General features: G+C 44.7%; 2 protein-coding genes and 1 long non-coding RNA gene across 15 annotated transcripts in view; 1 reads left to right on the top strand and 2 right to left on the bottom strand.

Annotated features, from left to right (window-relative positions):
• LOC125760711 (uncharacterized) overlaps window positions 1–21,894 on the bottom strand; it is a 139,904-nt gene that overhangs the window by 50,174 nt on the left and 67,836 nt on the right. For all 13 annotated transcript variants that reach the window (XM_049421105.1, XM_049421106.1, XM_049421099.1 and 10 more), the window contains exon 5: window positions 1,244–1,485. In XM_049421105.1, coding sequence (XP_049277062.1) covers window positions 1,244–1,485 — 242 coding nt within the window. The remainder of the gene's footprint in view (window positions 1–1,243; window positions 1,486–21,894) is intronic.
• Window positions 1–21,894, top strand: part of LOC125760725 (uncharacterized) — a 107,827-nt gene that overhangs the window by 51,560 nt on the left and 34,373 nt on the right. The gene's annotated exons all lie outside the window — the stretch shown is intronic.
• LOC125760709 (uncharacterized) lies at window positions 1,841–6,884 on the bottom strand. Its single transcript, XM_049421095.1, has 2 exons — window positions 6,267–6,884; window positions 1,841–3,521 (listed from the first exon to the last, which is right to left on the bottom strand). The coding sequence occupies exons 1-2, from the start codon at window positions 6,879–6,881 to the stop codon at window positions 2,148–2,150; spliced, it is 1,989 nt and encodes a 662-aa protein (XP_049277052.1). The 5' UTR covers window positions 6,882–6,884; the 3' UTR covers window positions 1,841–2,147.

Here is a 21,894-nt window from a genome sequence, read left to right as displayed (position 1 = left end):
CATTAGCGGAAGGGAGAAGTTTTAGTTCTCGCGCTGCCTTTCGGCAATGGTTACGTAGCAGCAGTTCTGCGCTATAAAACGAAACTTTGCACCCAAAACCAACAAACCCAGGACTGGATCACGTTCCACACTTCCATCAATCCATCTATCAAGTTGCAAAACTTGGGTGAGGTACGAGAGATGGAGAGAGAGAGAGAGATGGAGAGATAGAGAGAACAACAGAGGCCAGTCCGATGAATGGCCGGCAGCTGTGGCATGGGATTCGCGCCCCCGATTGTGGGAAAGACTGAAACGATAAAACTAACAAACAGCATAAGCGCACTGGTAGCAAATGAAAATTGGTGAAAATGCACCCCAGTTCCGGTCATCCCTGCACGTACAGGGCTGACTGTAATTATATGGTCTAACCACCAGCAGTGCAATAGCGGCACCACCAGAAGAAGCAGTTGCAGCCACAAAAACGAACTTTCTCCTTGAAGTGTGAAGTGCATCCCCATATCCCCCCAGCGCCGGGGAGACCTTACGGGGTGGGGAATTAATTATGCAAATCATTATTCATGGAAGTGAAATGAATTACGCCGTTTCGCACTTTCCAGCGCTCCAGTGCCAGTGTGACGGTGACGCCTTTTCCGTGGGTCTTTTCTGCTATCTTGATTCTTTGTGGCTCCCGATGTCGCCTGTTAGAAGCTGTCGATGACGGAACACGCCACAACAATCGAGACCTGCTAAACTGGTTGCTTCCCGAGCACACACACGCTGGAAAGGCCAGCCAGCCAGCCACTGCCGTGTGGGTGAAAATGAGGCTGGAGGGTTAAATATTTATGTACAACCCATGTTCCGCGTTCGGTTTCGGTCACACAAATAAAAGATATACGGCCGTAAACCGTTGACTGTGAGGTCGCTTGATGGACGATGACGGTCTATCCTGGTACCGTTTTTCCGCTAATGCAGTGACACACGCACACTAAATGGTGGCGCGAGTGGGTCTGTGGCATCATCGAGCCATCATGCGGGTATGTGACAGAAGGATGTTCATAAAAGGATGTCCAGCAGCGAATGCATTAGAATGAACAAGCGACGCTGGCACAACGATGGATCGTCAGTCCAGAGAACCCCCTTGAACAACAGATTTCCCGGGCTCGGTTTGTGTGCCGATGCGAACCCCGTGCACCAATTATGCCACAAGGACTATCTGCGTGTGTGTGAGAGAAAATATAATTTATATCGTTATTTAATGACCTACCGTTCTATCGCCTTTGTGCTTTACGCGACATTTCAAAACTGCCGTGTCGTCCACGACGGTCGTAACATTGCGCGAGTTGATATCGTCAAAGTAGGGCTTTTCCGCCGGTCCCGTCAGTGAGGATGACGGTGACGAGAGTCCCCCGGCGACCAGGGCTGCTGCGGACCCGGACGACGATGACGCCGTTGACGTGCCACTGCCGGCATGGTGCAACGAAGCCGAGGAAGATGCTGACGTAATTCCTGTGTGGTAAAGGGGAACATTTTTAAACAAGTTTAAACATAAAATTCCAAACTAAGTTGCATAAAAATATCAAATAGCTAATCATTACAAATGCGATAGAAATTCTTGGAACTTGTTCAACAAAACACGCAATGTCCAATGGGTAGATATAGTTTCAATTCGTTCAATCGAATGATAAACGATTGATGTTCACTCGCAAAGCGAAAAGCAAAATTCCTGATCCGATCTGTTACTGAACACCGCTGTACAGACGAACTTTATTTAACTAATTAATACTATACGGAGATATTACAATGTCGTTCCCTCCTTGATTAATTTCCCATCAGCATGTCAAACGGAAACCCTTTCCCGTTGAACGATAGCTCATGTGCGATTGTGATAAGTGACGGAATGGGATGTTGCTGAGTCGACCTTTAGATTGCTACTAATCCTTTTTTTATTTTATCGTCATCTTCTGACAGTCATATTACTAATACTACGTCCTAGCTTTATGTATAATTCCTGAAATCCTAAATGTGTGTAATTCCTGAACTCCTAAAGTGTGTGTAATTCCTGTACTAATTCAAATCAACCCTTTAGGTGCCAAACATTCCGGTCACCAAAAACGAATGTTTTTAATTAACTGCCTTAGTTTACTAATAATTCATTTCGTTTTCAATCATTAATTCTCTTCAATTGGTAAAGGAGCTATTCTATGCACTGGCCTACGAATCTCCTTTCCGTTTGAACATTTCACCGTGACTACTCTCGTTACGCCGTCCTTTCCTGGATGTATTTCTGTAATTCTTCCTAACGGCCATTTGCATACTGCCACATTGTCTTCTTGTAATACTACTAATCTTCCAGGGACAATTGTACATGGGTTATTGTTCCATTTTGCACGTTTTTGCAAAGTTTGCAGGTATTCACGGTGCCACCGTTGCCAAATATGTTGCATATGTCGTTGAACTATCCTCCAATGATTGAGCCTATTTGTTGGTATCTCTGATATATCTATTGCTGGTACCGTTTGTAAACTATTTCCAACGAGAAAATGCCCTGGTGTAAGCGCTTCCATATCGTATGGATCTTCTGTAATAGCTGTTATTGGACGCGAATTTAAGCAAGCTTCTATTTCGGTTAAGAGTGTTGTTAAATCTTCGTATGTTAGTTGCCCTGTACCTAGCACACGTTTCAAATGAAATTTCATTGATTTGACCGCTGCCTCCCAAAGGCCTCCGAAGTGTGGCGCAGCCGGTGGTGTAAACTTCCAACGAATTTCTTGCTCAGAGCACCATCCGATTATCGCTTCTTGGTGTTCTTTGGAGTTTAGTAGCTTGTACAGATCACGCAGGTTGTTATTCGCTCCTCTGAAATTGGTACCATTATCCGAATGCAACTCCGCAACCTTTCCTCGTCTGGCGACAAATCGACGCAGTGCGGCTAAAAATGCATAAGAGGACAAATTAGAAACTAGTTCAATGTGTACAGCTTTTGTTACAAAACAAATGAATATTGCAATGTAACACTTAGTAGGCACTGCACGGCGATGTGATCCCTTTGTGTAAATCGGTCCAGCATAATCCACACCGCTAATTGAAAATGGTCTCGCTTGTCGTACACGTTGCTGCGGAAGATCGGCCATTGGCTGCCGCACCAAAGAAGGTCTGCATCTGGTACACCTTACACACGAGTGTACTGTGCGTTTGACTGCGTTCCGCGCACCCATGATCCAATACCGCTGCTGAATTGTGCTCAGCATCAGCTGCAAACTGGCATGGTGGAGTATTTTGTGATACTTGTCGGCAATCAACTCTGCCAACCTATGCCTTCCAGGGATGATCACAGGATGTCTTCGCTCGTCCGGTATGTCAGCATTTGACAAACGGCCTCCCACACGTAACACTTCATCTTCACCCACTATTGGATTGATGAATTTTAGTGACGACGTTCGCATCACAAGCTGTCCCCGTTTTAAGCATTCCAGTTCTTTAGCGTAGACTTCCCTTTGCACTAAACGGATTGCAGTTATTTCGGCTCGTCTTAGTTCACACACCTCTAAGTAAGCTACGCGATGTTTGGTTCCCTTTAAAGTTTCTATGAACCGAAAACAATACGCCACCACTCTTTTCAGTTTTGTAAATGAACTTACTCTTTCGCACAGTTTGTTTATAAGACTAGGTTCCTCTACTACACTTGTCAAAACCGAAGGCACACATTTTTCTTCTTTCGACGTTTCATGCCTATCGTCTGACTCTAAGGTATTTGGCCAATACTGTTCGTCCTTTATAAGCCAATCTGGCCCATGCCACCATAGCTTATCTTCGCTAACTTCACCAGGATTTCTTCCTCGCGATACTGCATCTGCTGGGTTTTGAATTCCGGGCACATGCCTCCATTCACACTCTTTAGTTGCCTTTTGTATTTGTGATACACGGTTGGCAACGAACGTCTTCCAACGAATAGGTGTAGAATTTAACCAATGAATAACGGTGCTCGAGTCCGTCCAACAGAATGTCGGAAAAGTCTCCCCTGTAGCCTTCCGAATCTTAGTTAATAGTTTGCTCAGTAAATGGGCTGCGCATAGCTCTAATCGTGCTATCGAATGTTTCGTGGCTAATGGAGTCACCTTGGATTTGGACACATATAGACGCGAGATTGTTTTTATTTCATTTGAGCTTCTCACGTACACACACGCGCCATAACCGCCTTCAGACGCATCGCAAAATCCGTGGATTTGAATAACCTTTGCGCCTTCTACTGAAACATGTCTCGGGATTTGTACTTCTTGTAGAAGCACCAATTGCCTCTCAAATTCTACCCATTCTTGCTTCATTTTTTGTGGAATTTCATCATCCCAACCACTTGTGTTTCCGTTTACCCCTTTTAATGTCCATACACGTTGCATAAATTGCTTCGCTTTAGCCTTCACTGTATCTACGATCCCCAATGGATCATAGATTTTGGCGATCGTACGGAGTACCGTTCGTTTGGTACATGGTTGATTACTTTCCGATGCTGATATTTTTATGCTTAATGTATCGGCGAGAGGATTCCACACAAGACCTAGCGTCGATAACGAATCTTCCTTTGAGCTTAACGCAATGGTATGTTGAACACTGTCAAACTCGTTAGGAAGAATATGTGGACGATTTGAGCCCCATTTTCGCAATGGAAATCCACCTTTAGCTAAAGCGGCTTTGGTTTCTTCACACAGTTGCCTCGCTTCATTTTCTGTATCTGCGCCAGAAATGAAATCATCCACATAGAAATCGTTCACTCGCGATGCTGCTAACGGATAATTGTCTTTATGATCTTCTAGCGTTTGATTCAACGTACGTATCGCTAAGAACGGTGCAGACGCGGTTCCATAAGTTACGGTGTTAAGTTCATACGTTTTAATAGGCTCGTTTGAATGTTCTCTCCAAAGGATACGTTGAAACTTTCGATCATCTTTATGAATCACTACTTGGCGATACATCTTCTCTACGTCGCCCACTACCGCTATGGCTTTACGTCGCCATCTTAAAAGGATGTGTGTAGAGTCCTGTTGCACTGTAGGACCTACCTTTAGAATGTCGTTTAGAGAACGACCATTAGATGTTTTGCACGACGCGTCAAACACTACGCGACATTTTGTCGTGCTACTCTCTTTCTTGAAAACCGCGTGATGCGGCATATAATAGCCTTCATTAGAGTTCACATTGTCCTTGACACTCATGTGCCCCAATCGAATGTATTCGCTCATGAACATCTGATACTGTTCTTTCATCTGTGGCTCTCTCTCGAACCTCCGTTCAAGTCCTTTTAATCTACGTGTCGCTATCTCCGCGGATTCTCCCAATTCTTTCCCTGACTTGAATGGTAGTCGCACATTGTACCTTCCGTCGGTTTCACGCGTTGTAGTGGATTTGTAATGTTCTTCACACTCTTCTTCCTCAACACTCCATAAACATTGTTCCTGCACTTCCTCAATGTTGAAAAATGCTTGCATTAATGACTTTATGTCGTCTTGATCGTTTTGACTAATCACTGTGCATGCCATGGATTGTCTACCATTTTGTTGATTGTATGCACCACTGACTATCCAACCCAGTTCACTCTCTAGCAATGTTGGAAGTCCACGATTTAACTTAAGCGGGTTTGCCTTTATCAACTCAACAAACGTTTCAGCTCCGATCAACATATCAATCGGATTTCGTTCGTAGAAACTCGGGTCCGCCAATTGAACATCTTTAGGAATGTTCCATCCATTCACATTAATCGTTTGAGACGGGAGATCCGACGTAATTTTTGGCAACACCAAAAACTCTAAACATGCTGAGTATTTTGTGACCAGCGACTCGATCGTACCAACAACCGACCCTGCTACCTTCATTACCACTCCTCCAACTCCAGCAATTTGTTCGTTTGATCTCGCTCTTCTCAATCTTAGTGCCTGTGCCAAGCTTTCCGTAATAAAGTTTAATTGCGAACCGTTATCGAGCAACGCTCTCACTTTATGTGGTCGATTGTTTACGTCTAAAATAATCACTTGTGCTGTTGAAAGGATCACCGTTTTCTTAGACTCCGTATCTTGAGCAATAGCCGCTAATTTAGATGTCGAAGCTATTTCAGTTTCTGAAGTTTTATTCATTTTGCATAATTTTGTGTGATGTTTTCGTTTGCATTGCTGGCACACGAAAGACGACCTACAATCACGCGATGAGTGTCCCTTCCGCAGGCAATTGAAACACAAGCCAAATTTCCGCACAACTTCTTCGCGATTTATCGGACACAATTTCACGAATTGTTCACACACTTGTATATGATGTTGTTCACTGCACATAGGACATTTCGCAACGCCATGTTTCATAATGTTCGCTTGTTGCACAGGTAACGCAACATACCGGCCATCTCGTTTTCCATGTTTGCCGGTCACCGAGACGGAATTGGTTTGGATATTGTTTGTCACATTCTGGGCCGAACTCTTTAATATATTCACTCTTTGTTCAAGAAACGATATTAAACACTTGTAATCGTCTGTTTTATCATCCACCGAATGCTGTTCCCACGCCATTAAAGTTTTCTTGTCCAATTTGTAGAATAGTAGGTTTGATAATGGCGTGTCCCATGTATGAACAGGTTCATTCAACCGCTCTAATCCCCTGACTAATCTACACGCTTCGTTCACGACTCGTGCTAATTCTTCCGTGGAATCATTGCTCATTTTCTCCAATGAAAAGAACGCTTTGAAATATTCCCTTTTTAACACCTTCGTATTGTCAAATCGTTTCAACAATGCTTCCCATGTCACACTGTAATTGTCCGATGTTATTTGAACATGCTCAAATTGACGAGCCACATCACCTTTTAGTGCAGAGAGCAGATATTGCATTTTTAACACTTCTGGCATGTCTGTCGAATCATGCACCATCGATGAAAATCGATCCTTAACACAACCATTTTGTTATCTCACCGTCGAAACTCGGGAGATCAACCTTTGGCAGGCGAAGATGCGGCTGTGTTCCTGCACTGAAGGTTGTGTTTGCCTGTGTGCTGTTAAATAGACACGAAGGCCCTGACTTCGTATTAGCCTTTAAGAAAAAGGCTCTTATCTCGTGATACCTTTTGTTGAATTCTCGTCGATCCCTTTGCATCGCATCGAATGCATCCGCATCGTCCACTGTTTCGTTGAACTCTTTACGCAGTGCGTTGAACTCACTCACGAGTTCCTCCAGCTGTTCTGAACGGCCAGGTATTTGCAACGCATCAATGTCGGCGTCGAACCCCTTCACGAACTCCTCGAAATCTTGAAGGGTATTCATGATTTCCACCTTCTTCAAGTTAATAATCTTCACTCTTTTGTCACTGGTTGGCGGCATTCCGATTGGTTTGTTTTTTAAGCAATTAATAGGCTCAAATACAAATTGAGTTGTACACCCTTGACAACCTTTTTACGTACGCGTTAGAATGCACGCACTTTTTGGCGTCGCTTAATGTGCGATGGCTTTAGCACTCACACTCACTAACACACTGCGTTGGACAATAACCTCTGTGCGTATTTCAATGATCACGGCGGTGATATCTTCTTCGACTGCTTACAACGGTGCAAATTCAGCGTTTTGTAATAACGCTAATTGTATCGTAAGCCACACGCACTCTCTGTTCACTTAGCCTGTGAACCTTTATCGTTCGACGGTTGCCTTGCAGTAGTAGCACACACACACTGGAATGGAGTGGAGAACACACCGTTCTGTACGAAATTTAACTATTTCGTGCACTCCCACTTGATGCTCAGCAAACTATTGATTAAATCACTTATCACCGATTGTATCCGGTTGAAATATCTGATTTTACAGATCCGGTTCGAAGGACCAATGAACGATAGCTCATGTGCGATTGTGATAAGTGACGGAATGGGATGTTGCTGAGTCGACCTTTAGATTGCTACTAATCCTTTTTTTATTTTATCGTCATCTTCTGACAGTCATATTACTAATACTACGTCCTAGCTTTATGTATAATTCCTGAAATCCTAAATGTGTGTAATTCCTGAACTCCTAAAGTGTGTGTAATTCCTGTACTAATTCAAATCAACCCTTTAGGTGCCAAACACCCGTACGATCATAATCAAACCGAATTCACCGAATCGATCGATCCAATTAATGCAACCTTTATGTCAACCGGTACCTCGTCCACCACGCGTGTGTGTGAGTTTATAAATTCAAATTACAGCGACAATCTGACCGGGGCTATGCCGGATGCCGGCGGTTAGTTAATTGATAAAATGTAAATGAATCCATTCCCGGCAGGCATGCTGCACTAATATTGTTGTGGAAGGCACACACAATTTGAGGTTTTCTGTACCAGGAAACGTTGACTTTAAGTGTGCCAGCAGCCCTCCGTTTTCCTTTGAAGAGACGGTTTGCGTAGGAATTTAAAATTAGTCTCACGTTGCTTAGCGCGAAACACCTCCTGAAGTTCGGCATGTTTGAAGATTACCGACTTTAGCGACGGTGAAATATGTTGCTGACAAACGATGGCAAAAAGGAGTGGCTGTTTCCATTTTTAATCTCGCAACCTTTACCCAGCTTCATTCTTCTGATGTGAAAGATGTCGAGTGGGAAATCCGTGGCAGAAAGTTGTTTCTCCCCCCAGCCAGAGCGGTTCGAGCAACGCGCGTGCACGTGCAGCGGCTTTAGTTACTTGTGCCGCCCGCCGAAAAAAAAGGATGTCTACAGGTGAGCGGATGAGCGCGGTGAAAGTTGTTTCACAATTTCACCCAAAACTCCCTGCTTAGCCGAGCGAGCAGCCGTGAGTGTGGATATTATGCTTTCAAGTGATTTCTTCATTATGAGGTACACAGAAATATTGCCCATTTATTGCTGGCATCAAACAACGGCGTGTAATATTTCGTCCCCATGACCGTGCCGTACCGCCGTACCACCGTTCGGTGAATGGGAACTTGATATTTTAATTAAACTTGCCAATGCCTTCAGTGGGCGAGCATCTCGCAGCCTTTGCTCGTTTGGTAGCGTGTGCAGGCGAGTGAGGAATTTTTATACACATCACGTTTAATGAATTAATTTGCATATGTGGCCGGATTTGGTGCCCTCGCGTCGCCCACGGGGTTGCATAAGGCCACAATGGGCATCCGGCACTTCACCGTAAAGGTGTGCTTTACGGTAATAAAGGTGTTGAGTTACAGGTTACAGGATGATGTTGTTCGAGCCCGAGCCTACCAGATTGCGCCCCCTGGTTGCCTGGTTTGCGGGCGTAAAATGGCCAACATTGCCAGCCGTGGTCAGACGCCGAACGACGACAGTTGGTGGATGTTTACCTTTTGAATGTGCGCCGTACGGGCACGGCGGAACAAGGCAATTTACCTTGGCGGAAGGATAAAGAGTGTAGCGCTTCAATGTTGATTTTTCGCCGGGCGTGCATATCGCACACGCACTTTTTCCGGCGCTGAGTATGCTTCACCTGGTTGAAACTTGAAAGGATTCCATTAATCGTGTATTATTTTACAAGATCCTCGTTACAATGTACCGGGAAATACAAGGAAATAAATTATATCAAAACACATGCAATGAGACAATAAAAAAAACTCCCCACCATGAAAAGTAACACGTGTAGCTCGGTCAACAACCTGTAGAAAATGAAGTAAAAACATTTTTATTTGATCGTCGCGCACGTGCAACGTCATTTTTACTGCGCTTTTTCGCATTCGCGAGGAAATGCGTTTTCCGATCGATTGGTATAACACATTTAATGGTGCGAAACAAGGTGTACAAGGTTATTGGGTGGTGATTACTTGTACCTCATTTGCGGGTGACTGGTTTTACTGTTTACTGGCTGTTTTACTATTCCGCGGTGCGATGGTAGCGCAAAACGCGCACCTTTGCGAAACATTGTCGCCCAGGAAGTCATTAGCGCTAACGGAGCCACAAAATTGGGTAACAACTCGATTTAATTGGCATCTTCCAGCGTTCATCTTCCAGGAAATGGCTCCATCGTCCATGTGCGGCCCGTCTTCAGTGCGTAATAATCGGAACGATTATGAGCAAGATCTTTTGCCTAGTGACCTTGCTCTAAACCTGTGCCACCGTATGGGAAGATATCTCGTCAACAAGGAGAATGGATCGATCGAACATGCAAAGTACCTGCACAGATGGGGTATATTTATGCGTTGCTATGGTTACCTATCCGACCACATCACATCTATTGCCCAAAAGAGAGAGTGAAAGAGAGAAGGAGAGAGAGAGAGAGGCAAGAGTTGAGGGAAAGCAACTGAATTTTCCTTGATTTATGGGCGAACCTTGCAAACAACACGCTACTTATCGATCATTGGCGGTTGTGAAATGGCCTCACGTTGGTTTACGATGCAGCAGAATGCGAGCGCGCGAGAGAATTATGGTTCCTGGCAACTTCGGAAAATCGGGTAAGTCAGTGCTGCCAAGGACGCATGTGTACGTACACGTGTAATTCGGTTGCCGGGACAGAACAATTTTGTCCCGTAAGGCGTACGCTGTCGTCAAACGACGTTCATTGAATCCATAAATAAATATTGCATCGTAACCCCCCCGTGTGCCATCCACTTGCCGAACTCACTCTCCTGTGTCTAGCATACCAGGCCCTACGACCCGTTTGGAACGTTTAAACTTAATTTGCCCATAAATAGGCAGCGCGCCTGTTTGGCGAATAAGCAACCAAGCAATGATATTGGCTGCAGATTCGGTCCCGTCTCAAGTACACGCCATACAGGACACACCGAACAAACCGGGAGCAATATGTGAGACAATAATCGGACGGGTCTGCAAAATGTCTTGCGAGTCCGTAGGTGCATTGCGGGGAGAAGGGGGCATGTGCGGCTCATCGGGGCGTAAGTCCTGGAGTGGTTGTGGATTTAATGTCACATAATTTAATGGTAGCAATAATTTACAGGCAGATTTTCCAGCCCATCGAGGCAATCGGGACCGGAAGGAAGTTCGGGTCGTTTGCTGCCGATCGGCGCTACGAGTGCAATGGCGGTGGCCCGTTTCCGGTCGAGCACTAAGCACACTCCAGAACGTGGCAAAAGGAGTGTGTGTGTAGGTGTGGCAAATTTATGTCCGTATTTCTGCACGGCCAACACTCGACGACGCCTAGTCAACGCCTTCGTCAACAAAGCCTTTTCTTGCTCAATCCTTTAGTGATGCGAGCGGCTCAAGAAAATACTCCAAAACTTTCATTCACTGCGTGATTGAACGGTGGCTACCATTTGCTAGGGAAAGCAGTCGAAGCACACCGCCGGAAAAGGTGGCAAGGAAATGAAGGTGAAGGTGGCAAAATTGCACCATTTTCATTCAGCCGAATCGGCAATCAAGGAAGCAAAGAAGTTTGCCTAGGTTTCGGGGAGCGTTTTTTTTTTAATTCCCTTTCTACAGTGTCTTTGGCTTTTGCTGTGCCTTCAAAATGGTGCCATAGCACCGAACCCTCCCTCCCGTACCGTAGCAATGCGCCCAAAATTTCCTCGAAACTCGTCGGGCGTAATTAGCATGGAAATTATGGAAAGTTTTCCATTTTTCACATTTAGCTTCTGTTTCTCTTTTTGCGCTTAATTGCGAGTCTATTTGAGATGAAGGAAGGAACGGAAAAAAATAACAAAAATCAAACGAAAGGTGTGTTACCGGTGTTGGAAGCTGAGCCACGTTCCTTGTGGCTGAAAAACGAGCCGCTCTCGACGATGCTCAAACAATATAAACTTTGTCTGAAATCAAATTGCTTCATTTCGTGCGCTTTTGCGAGAGGTGTTCGGTAAAAAGTACTTTACTTAACGGAACCATCGAGTTAATGGAAAAAGATTTCAGTGTTGCAAATAGAAAAAAACGGGCTTTTCTTCTTTTTTTTGCTTCTGTTCATACAACGCTCAGTTATTCATTGCTTGGGAAAATGGTTGATGTGTCGTGTGTTTGAAAATGTGTGAAAATTTACCATCACGCTTGTTTGATGGAAACTTCCACAAAGTGTTCAATAAATTCCACGGTACGAGCAGCTCCACTCAATTTATTTTTGCCACGCAAATTTGTTTTATTAGACTCCAAATAAAATTATAACATATCATTTCACACATATACATAGTATGGGATAATCATCGAACAAAAGACATTTCTTTATCGTTCCACTTAACTAACTTCCACTACTAATCTGACCTAACTCGTCGCAATGCAAACTCAACATGGAATATGTTCATTTAATTATCTGTTCGATGATCAGCTTTTCCTTCGCAGAACAATGTAATGTACACCAGCACACAAATTTGCAGTGGAAACAGTAGTAAACAGGACCCGCTTTCATTGTTTGGCTCGATGGCCTAATCGACTCACTCGCCCCTGCGGTGGATGAATAATGGAATACGCTCGATGCGCCATTGTCTCCGCTTGGTGGCTCTTGAATGGATGTGTAGCACGCAAATCTAGTACCCTCCAACAAACGGCACCATAAAGTAGCAACGTGAGTCAATGACTCTCTTGCCTAAGAGAGTATGCGACAAAGCGCACCCCCTATCGAGCCAATGGGGTGTGTGTGTTGTGACGTAAAAATCGAACCGGAAACACCACCAAAATAACATCATAATAAGAAATATTAATGATACGCTGGATGGTAGCGGAGATTATGTTGCTTTTCTCCCCTCACTTTGGACGTAGTCCACTCGGTAGTGTAAGCCTCAGTAGAAGGATTTTGGGCACATCATCAACCTGCCCCCCTCCAAAAACCAACCAACGATCCAAAGGCGAAAGGGGATGAAAAATGTTTATTACGTTTACTGGTTTAATCGGTAACGTGGCCTACCATTCGTGGCTGTGTTGTTCGGGTGTTCACACCCGGATACATTCGCCCAGACAACTCTCGTAACATGCATGAAAACACGATAAGCGGTGGGTGAAAATAGCACCGCTGGGAATCATTTAATCGTGCAACTGCGCGGCAGCAGAGATTATTTCCGGCAGTAAATGAGATATTTTGGGAGGGCGTAATTATTAATGAAACTCATGCGTGCGTTTCCCCAATCTCATTCGCTGTCGGCATTCGCAAGATAGCTCGCTCGCATCGTAACCCAATCGGTAAGGATTTGACGCATGGTCGATAATAGAAGCGAGCTAAGAAAATTGAATCGAAGCTCACTTACTGTCTAATCCGTTCGGTGGCCGAACTATTCGGCAGATTGTAAACTGGAGATGTACTACACTGTGAGGGAGTAATACGATATCCTTTCTTCCTGGTAGAATGGTCAGGTTGTATTCATCCGTTTATGGTCAGGAGAGACTATTGTTCAACATATTGTTTTGTTGAAGTTTCATGGATAGAATTGTTGAAACAATGGTTTAAAGCAAATTGCATTATCAATGTAGTGTTTAAATTTAAACAATTTCTTACAAAAAGGTAAGCCTTTGTTTTATATACTCTCTGTATTGCAAAATGAAAAGCGTTACAGCGAAGAATCACTCCTAATATGAGAACAACAACCAATGGACCCTCCGGCGTACTTTGTTGGCGTACGGCGTTCGGGCAATTCTACTCATCGGTCAAAGTACGAAGCACGTAGAAAAACACTCCACACTTCAGGGCAATCCATTCGATACGCCACTTGATATACGGATGAAAACAATCTGACAACAATTCATCTAGCAAAGAACGCCCCGTACACCCTTAGCTCGTTGCTGCCTTAGGAAGGCTCGACTTGCAAAACTACATCGTGCATGGTACAACACACAGCCTCAGCATCAGTGTTCCGGGTGTTTTTTTTTTTAGTGTGTGTGCAGAGGAGATGAAGGCTGTCTGCAAGCATCAGAGTGTAGCCAAGCCTCGAGCATCATTGAGCCTTATGGAAAGAACTCACTGGCACTGTGAAACAGGATTTCGATGAAGCTATTTATCCGAGTGGCATTCAAACATGCATCGACGCTGCTGGATGGGCTGGTCAAGAAGCAAAAAAACCCCCCCAAAAACCGATTCAGAGTGTATCGATTCGGAAAGTTTCATCAACAGCAGAGACTGACCGTTTGCTCCGGCATCATGGCATCAGGGAATGAACATTCCACATGAAAGCTGTACAAAATTTACAAAGATCACACTCGATGCACAAGCCGACGGTCGATCCCTTGCTGCTGGGAGTCATGTTGCGCCGTACGCAAATTGTACCAAAGAATAGTCCTGGAGAAGAGGTGAGTGGCAGCTGGGCCCCTTTTTCAGTACAGCAATTTGTTAGCATACGGTATGGCGAATGTTGTGTTTTACGTCAAGCATTACCAGGAGCTCGTCGAGTGGACAAATATTGTACTTGTGTTTGACTTTTTGATTGACTACGAGAGATGAGTTTTCTTGAGCCATCCATGAGGTTTTCGTAACTGTAAAAAGAAAGTTAAGTTAACTACTTATCGGTTCTACGATATCAGTTCTTCATGATGCATTACGTTGAACGTGTTTAAAATTAGCATGTTTTGTTTTAATATGAAACTCGACAAGGGGCAGCTGAAGGCTATTATTCCAAGCTTGTGGACGAATGTCGATTACTTGATGTACTGAGACCAAATGACCATCGGCATGCTGGAGGTGTCATTTATTTTACTCAATTTGCCACTCATTACTTGGTCATATCTGAGCATAATCTTTTTGTCCCCCCAAAAACCCCAAACATACATCCACCTTCCACCTCCTGCTGCTCCAACTTGATTGCCCGAAAGCCAAAGTTCCGTCACATCCTTCACCCGACTCAGACTACTCTTAATCTAATTTTGTTGCTGACCTTCCCACCCGTGACTGCTGATGATGTTCGTCATTTAAAACGAATTTCTTAAGCAAAACTTGTACCCAAGAGAGAGAGAGAGCATTACGCACGTTGGCGGAAACGGCTGGCGGATAAATTCAATTACAAATTATTCATCCTTCACTGTGTCCGTTCGGTTTCACCAGGCGCTGCGGTCAACGGAACGGATACAAGATGTCGTTGCACGGACGGAAGAAGTGGTTAATGTTTCGAGCAAAATCTGGCTCGGTACAGGGTGGCCACCGAACGGGCTTCGACATCACGTATTGAACGTCCTTTATCTGAGACCTTTGACAAGTCAAACGGTCCGAAGGGAAGCCACTCCGGTCCCGTGACCCGGTTTTGGTGTTTCTTTCGTACGGAGGAAATTATTTAATTATTTAATCACGCCACATGAAGACGGGCCTCGTAGACGAAGACCTGTAGCGAAACTTTCTCGTCTGGGTGCTGCACAAGCTGCATCTGCCTGCCTTGGCTCATTCATAATTTAAATAAATTACACCAAAAATTGTTGTAAAGCTGCAGGGCCGAGCCTTGGGCAAAGTCGTGGAGTACTTTCGACCCAGTAGTCGGCTTTAGCAACGGTCACTGCCAGGTACCGGGAGCAAAAGGCCCCCACAAGACACAGCGTGAAAGCAAAGTTGCCAATGTTGGTGAAAGTTTTTGGGGGCGTCGAAATTCATCTTCGCCGAGAGCATTACCGAGTGCACGATGATAGGTAACCGGGTTCTTACTCAGCGATCGTGCCGAGCAGCCGAAGCAACAAACTTTTCTTGAACCCTCTTTTGTCCCATGCGTGCGCCCTTCGCGGCTTCCCAGTGATGCAAGTGACTGCATCAGTGATCCTTCATGTGGCTTTTACACTCAGCGTTACAGGTTTCAGGCCATCGTGCCACGATGATATCGTCCGTGAAGCAAAGGATAAAGTTTGGTGCGCGATTCGTACCATCCGAAATGGGTGCAATGGCCGCATCAGCACCGGCAATGGTCTTCCTCTCTAACGACAGTTGTGTCATAAGTTCTAAAGGAACACACCTTGCACACACCTTGCGAGTGGTGAGTGGTTTCTTGCTAATGAGAAACAGGTATTCGTGTGATGGGTGAAACCTGATTCCAACAATTTCCACCGCGCTGTGCGCATATATATACGCCTCTATATTGGTGTGTATGAATGAGAAAATTTGACAAAATGTGGATGAATTATGCATTCATTCGTCCATCTATCGCTCGGAAAATGGAACCATCGCTCGCCGAACTCCAACGGAATCGGCGCTGCTGGTAGAAACAACTTCACGGTTGAGACTGCAGTTGTGCATATTGTTCTGGCCCTGCATGGTAGTGGCCCCGTTTTTGCCATCGGGCAGAGGGTGTCAGTTGTGCGGTGGATTAGAAGAACAATGTCCGTCCAATTCTCGTTGCCACGGTCGAGACCAACATACAAGCAGAAGAACAAGTTTCACCGCTCTGATGTAGCGCCGGTTTCGCTCGAAGGACAAAAGGATTCTCGGTGTGGCTGGACGATGATGCTTGTGATTCGCTGTTATCACGTCTTTTAGCTATGAATTGATGGAGATTAGCGAATGAATGGCTGTCGATGCGGCGATTAGTGCGGTGGATTTGGTGCAAAAGCTTTGAAAGACGCTGATCAGCCCGTCGTTACGCCCTCCAACGTTGCCGCAGTGTTGTTGTTGTATCGCTACCGGACTCCGTGTTGCAAACAGCAGTTGAAGCATAATAGAGCTGCGGGAAATGCACGTACGGAAAAGTTTCAAAATGGTTACCGGCGAGTGACGGGGTAATCGGGCAAGAGAGATTCGCACAAGCAAGTTTGTAATCGTATTGTTCGGGATCACATTATGCAGCCAGTCCGTGGACGGCAGAGAACCGTGGAGAAAAAGTGGAGAACAGTTCGTCAAATTATCATACGGGTTAGTTTTTGGGGTAGGTGGAATTAATTTGCTGCTGGTGAAACATTGCATGTAAAGGGACGTGTGTTCGTGTAATCTGTTCCCTTCATTGTTATCTATTGTCGTACACCGGTTTTCAAATGTTAAACTAATTCCCAGCGGGATCAAAACCATAATCCTTACGAGCTTACTCTTGAATGATTCTGCCACAAGGTTGATTTCATTACGCCCAATCATCACCCTTAACATTTGTCGTGTTCGCTATTAACCGAACGATCCTTAACCATTACAATACTAAGAACGATCACAGCAATCAGTGTTTCATACTGAAAAAAAATCCCATTACCTCCATTATCCTTCATTGACCGCAGAATATAAAAGCAATTTAAACGAATTCGCTACAAGTTGGAACACGTTCGGTGTCCCCCACTGGGGACACGCTGCGGCTGGCCGGAAAATGGCGCTTTTTCCGTGAAACCGTTGAGCCACAAGGCCGCGCACAAGATTTAGTGCAATTAATTAATTTTAATCATTGTGCAGGTAATCACAACGGCACACGGTAACCACGGTGAGGGTTTCGAAAACGGTTCTCATCATAATCAACCTCATTATCGTTTGCATCGTCGTTGGTGGCGTTATCATCGCGCACGCTTCAAAATTGCCACCGTTGACAATGAACCCATCATTGTATGCCATTTTTCCCTGAATGGGCTCCATTGCCACAAAGGAAATCAACAAGGACCATTTTAAACAGAGATGTTACATCGGCTTGATGGTAGGCCGACTAATCGAAACGGTACAGCTTTCTACGGGCGCTCCTCATCGCTCGCACAATGGTAGAACAAGTGTATGAAAATCTGACAATTTATTCCATTTCAAGAACAAACGGGAGAGAAATTAAATTTTAATGGCTCTGCACAAGGCCGGTACGGAGCGAAGCGGAGAGAAGAATAGAAGGCGGGTGAATATCAGAAACACCTCTAACCAATACCGACCACGTGGTGATTAGCGCTGGAACGAGAAACCGCAATTGTTGACGACAAGACGACAGGGACCACGTGGTCAGATTGGGATGAAAATGGCACCTGAATGTTGGTAATCAATTAAAATCGATCACTCCCTTGTTGCCGAGGATGGAGGAATCGAACTAGGAAAAATCGAAATTACTCGCCTGCTTCCAGGTGGGGAGGGTTTCCGGTTGGGTAATCGATTGGAGATGCGTTGATTGAGTTTACACCTTTGCTTTCCATCGCCGGCACGTTCCTAGTGCGGCGACGTCCATGTCTGGGAAATTCCAGCCCGAACTACCACAACAAAAGCATCCAGCACGACCTTTAGGGTTTCATCGATAAAACCCAAAGTTGAAACGGGTCCAGAAAAATATCGACAGCTCCCATCCCGATCTAGCTGTCCTTCGTCGGAAAAAGGCTTCATACCCGGCCGAATCCTTACTACAACCCTTTCCAAACCTGCCTTGCGTTGGACCCGGGAGAGATGTTTTCGTATTTATGAGTTATCATTCCCATCCCTTCAAAATGCTCGTCCGGTGTAAATGGAGAGCTTGGTGCAAAGAAGTAAATGGTATCGATAAGAGGATACGCATGACCCGCAAGGCGGAGGTTTTAATTTTCCCAAAAGTGATCCCAAAGGAAATCTTCCCCACACACACGCGCACATATAAACACACACACATATAGGATGAATATTCTCATCCATACCGAGCATGAACCACAATTCTGGTTTGGGGTGGTTTGAATTATTGAAAAGATCATTACATGAGCGAGCAAGCGAGAGGAAATTATCGCTTAAACATGTACCGTACGGAAGGGATCTCAGCAAGAGTGAACAAAAGTTGGTCCTGATAACGGACCAACGCAACAGCGGTCGAGCAATAAATAAACAGACGCCGTCCGTATCTTTACGCAATAGGCATCTGCCCACAATGATTCGAGATGCTTTGCTTTCCGCTGGTGGAGATTAACTCGTTTTTGATGCTGCTGTCTCTGGAGGGTTGGTTCAAATCTGAGCCCCTTTGGCTGGGAAAATAATGCATTGAAAATAGGGTTCCCATTTTTTCATGGTGATTCTTGTACGGTGCGCGAGTTTTGATTTGTTAACAACACAATACATGAATCTTTTACTTGAGTTACTTTGACTTTTTGAAGTTTTACTTTTTGTTTACTTCAATTACACATTTTGATTAAAATATGTTTCTTCGTAAAATCAATAACAAGTACAAGAATATTTCACTACAAGCTGTGTTACAGCACAGTCTGCTCGTATGTAGGTTCAAAGGCAAAGCTCTCGGTAGCCATTTCTATCAATATTTTGTTTTTTAAATATTCAAATAAATGCTATCCACGTGCATCGAGTTTTCATCAAAATCCCTAAATTTAGCTACCGGTAAAAGTAAGAAAAAAAGCAAGAAAAACAAATAAATTGTGATCTGATTTGATTTAGCTGTCCCGAAATCCAAACATCGACGACAGTGCCAAATGCGATTCGCAAAAACCGTATCTGTACCGGCACGAGAGAGAGAAAGATAGACATTGACGACGATGACGATTGATACAAAATCAGATTTAATGTACACGGGTGAAAAACTTACCACCCCAATAACTGGATGGTGGTGCGGCGCAATTGGTGAGCCACTCAAATCGAACCCACCGCGAAATGAATCGCGACACGCACGCCTCGCTACTCTGGTTTAGCGAGTGGTTTTGGGGTGGGGGGGAGGATAGAAAATCCGAAAGGACACAAAATCTATCCACATTTCGCGACGGGGTGTTACCGATCGTACGTGAAAATAAAATTTACACACACATACATATATCCAGATACGGTTCCACATTTTCAGCTTTCCCCTCCCGGAAAGGACCCTCGATCGAGCCCTATCTGGCTTCCCATTTTCAACAAAAACATATTTATTGCCACGTGACCCGCATATGGAGTTTGGTTGAAGTTTAGTTTTTATTCTCTAACGTTTCACTTCCAAAGCTTGCGAAGGAGGGTATTGGAAATGGAAATGGTGGATCGTGAGGATCTTTTTTATAGAGGTTGATTTGAAGCCACCATCGATGTATGTTTGCCAATAACCAACACTGCCTTAGCCTCGGGAGAGGAAAATTGGCTTTTACTGAAACCTGTCCCTTTCTCCCTCTTTCCTCTCCCCTCCCCCCTCCCCACCCATTCCATCAACCCTTAGTGCACACGATTACGCCATTGAACGGATAGGAATAAATCAGATTTTTCGGCAAAACGATGTGGAAAAAAAATCGGAACACGTGCCTTTGGGATAGCTCGCTGCTGTTGCTACAAAATGTTGCTAATTTTTATCCCATCGTACACGAGCGTGTGCGTTGCGTGTGGGGTGTGTGCATGAGCTGTGGGTTTCGTGTCGATCGGTGAAATTGATTACAGTAAATGAAATTGCTTACCAGGGAGGCAGGCCCCGACGCCCAGAGGCGTTTGGATTGATCGAACTCAAATGTGTCGAGTGAGACAGAGCGAGAGAGAGAGAAATGTGTCGATGTGTCGTCGTGCATGGGAAAGAAATCTCACATTTCAAGGGAGAGGAAAAGGGAAATGAATGAGACTGCGAGGAAGGGAAATCGAAATCGAGCAAATAGTAGTTTTGCCCGGGAAAAAGGGCCACCCGAAACGATTGCTATTTCGTTTGAATGTTCCGGATTTTCCGGGCAAACGTTTTGCAAGCGTGCTTGATGACACTTTGGAAAGTATTTTTCCCCTCAGTGAGAGAGAAAGAGAGAGAAAGATGGCGTTGCATTCAAGTGTTCTACTTTGTGTGTGTAGGTGTGTGAGAATATGAGCTTCAATCGGACCTGTCCTGCCTTTAAAGTTACCAAATAACTTTCCTTCCAAAACGGCATCCTGAGGGAAAATAGCAAACATATACATTGGTTCTCAAAAAGCATCACACAGCTGCAAAGCTGTGTGGTCAGTGGAAAACTGGGTCAATGTATAATTAAGTAATCAAAGTTTCACCACACAGGCATACAATTTGCATTTTTTTTCTGTTGTTTGCTTCTTTCAAGCTAAACCTTGACATCAGACGGACACGGAGAGTTCTGTGCAAACATGTGTTTGTCCAAGCAATGGAATTGCAATCGATTATGAAGCTAGGATGATCTTGATGCATTCCATTCGCTCAAGGAATGAATTGTTTTTTTTTTGGGCCTTTGTTCCATTACAAAGACCCAGCTATAGGGAACTAAGGTACTTATTTAATTAAAATACATCAGAACACGCTCCTGTTGATATACTCCAATGATTGAATTTTTTTTGAATGGTTAACCCCAAATACGCTTCCACAAATCATTTACACAGGCTCCCTCAAGCTCAGAGTTACTCAATTTTTTTTGTATCAGCCAAAACTTTTTTTGTCCAACCCACCCAGTGTGCTTGGTTAGGTGTGTTAATATTCAATTCACTCTGTCGTACATCATCACCAGCATGTCGCGTGTCGTTGCTACCTTCGAGCCGTATAGTTTATCGCCATCCTTCCCTACGGGCGGCTTTTAGCACTGACTTCTTCCAACCCTACCATACGGTGTGTCAGTCTGGCTAACATTCTCATTCCGAGCAGAGTGTTTTTTTTTCTTCTCTTCTTCTGATGAACGACATAGAAAACGTTCCAAAAACCAGGCACAGGATGAAACGTAACACTTTTTCCTGTGTTTTTTTTTTGGTTGTATTTTTGTCGGCGAAGAAAAACGATCCTCGGCACGCTGCCATGGTCCTATTTCGGGGCAATGTATTTCCAGGATTTATTTGTTTTATTTGCTTGCAAACCGAGAGCGATCCGTGCCATTCAGCGTGCCCTGGTGCCGATGCTGGCAAAACTGCAAGGCTACAAATTCACACGACCATTCGCCATTGCGCGGTGTGAATTCCCGGGTACCACCCAAAGATGGTGGGAGGAAGGGGTGGGGAGGGAAGGGTCGAATAGTAACTCGTAGCGAGAGTTTTGAAAGCACCAACTCTACCCGTCGGTTCTACCCTTCGGCGACAGATAAACCATCTTTTACGTTTCGTTTCTGCGTTCCCGAAGTGATCGGTGTTCGTGGTACTGCGAGCAAAAAAAGGAAAAAAAGGAAATAAAAGGGAAGTCATCGGTCCTGCGGAAACCGGAAGAATTATAGCCGTACCGATTGAAATTGTTTCTGATCGCATCCATTTAATGTCACCAACCGGAACAGGAACGGCTGCTGCAC

The sequence above is a fragment of the Anopheles funestus genome, chromosome 2RL, assembly GCF_943734845.2.
Source record: "Anopheles funestus chromosome 2RL, idAnoFuneDA-416_04, whole genome shotgun sequence".
Lineage (NCBI taxonomy): Eukaryota > Metazoa > Arthropoda > Insecta > Diptera > Culicidae > Anopheles > Anopheles funestus.
Note: the sequence above shows the minus strand (reverse complement) of the source record. Positions and strands in the feature narration are given on the sequence as shown.

Coding starts and splice junctions, on each gene's coding strand:
- LOC125760709 (XM_049421095.1), bottom strand. CDS start 6,881: ATGGTGCATGATTCGACAGACATGCCAGAAGTGTTAAAAATGCAATAT. Junction 3,522..6,266: donor GTGAACAACATCATATACAA/GTGTGTGAACAA, acceptor GCTTACTTAGAG/GTGTGTGAACTAAGACGAGC.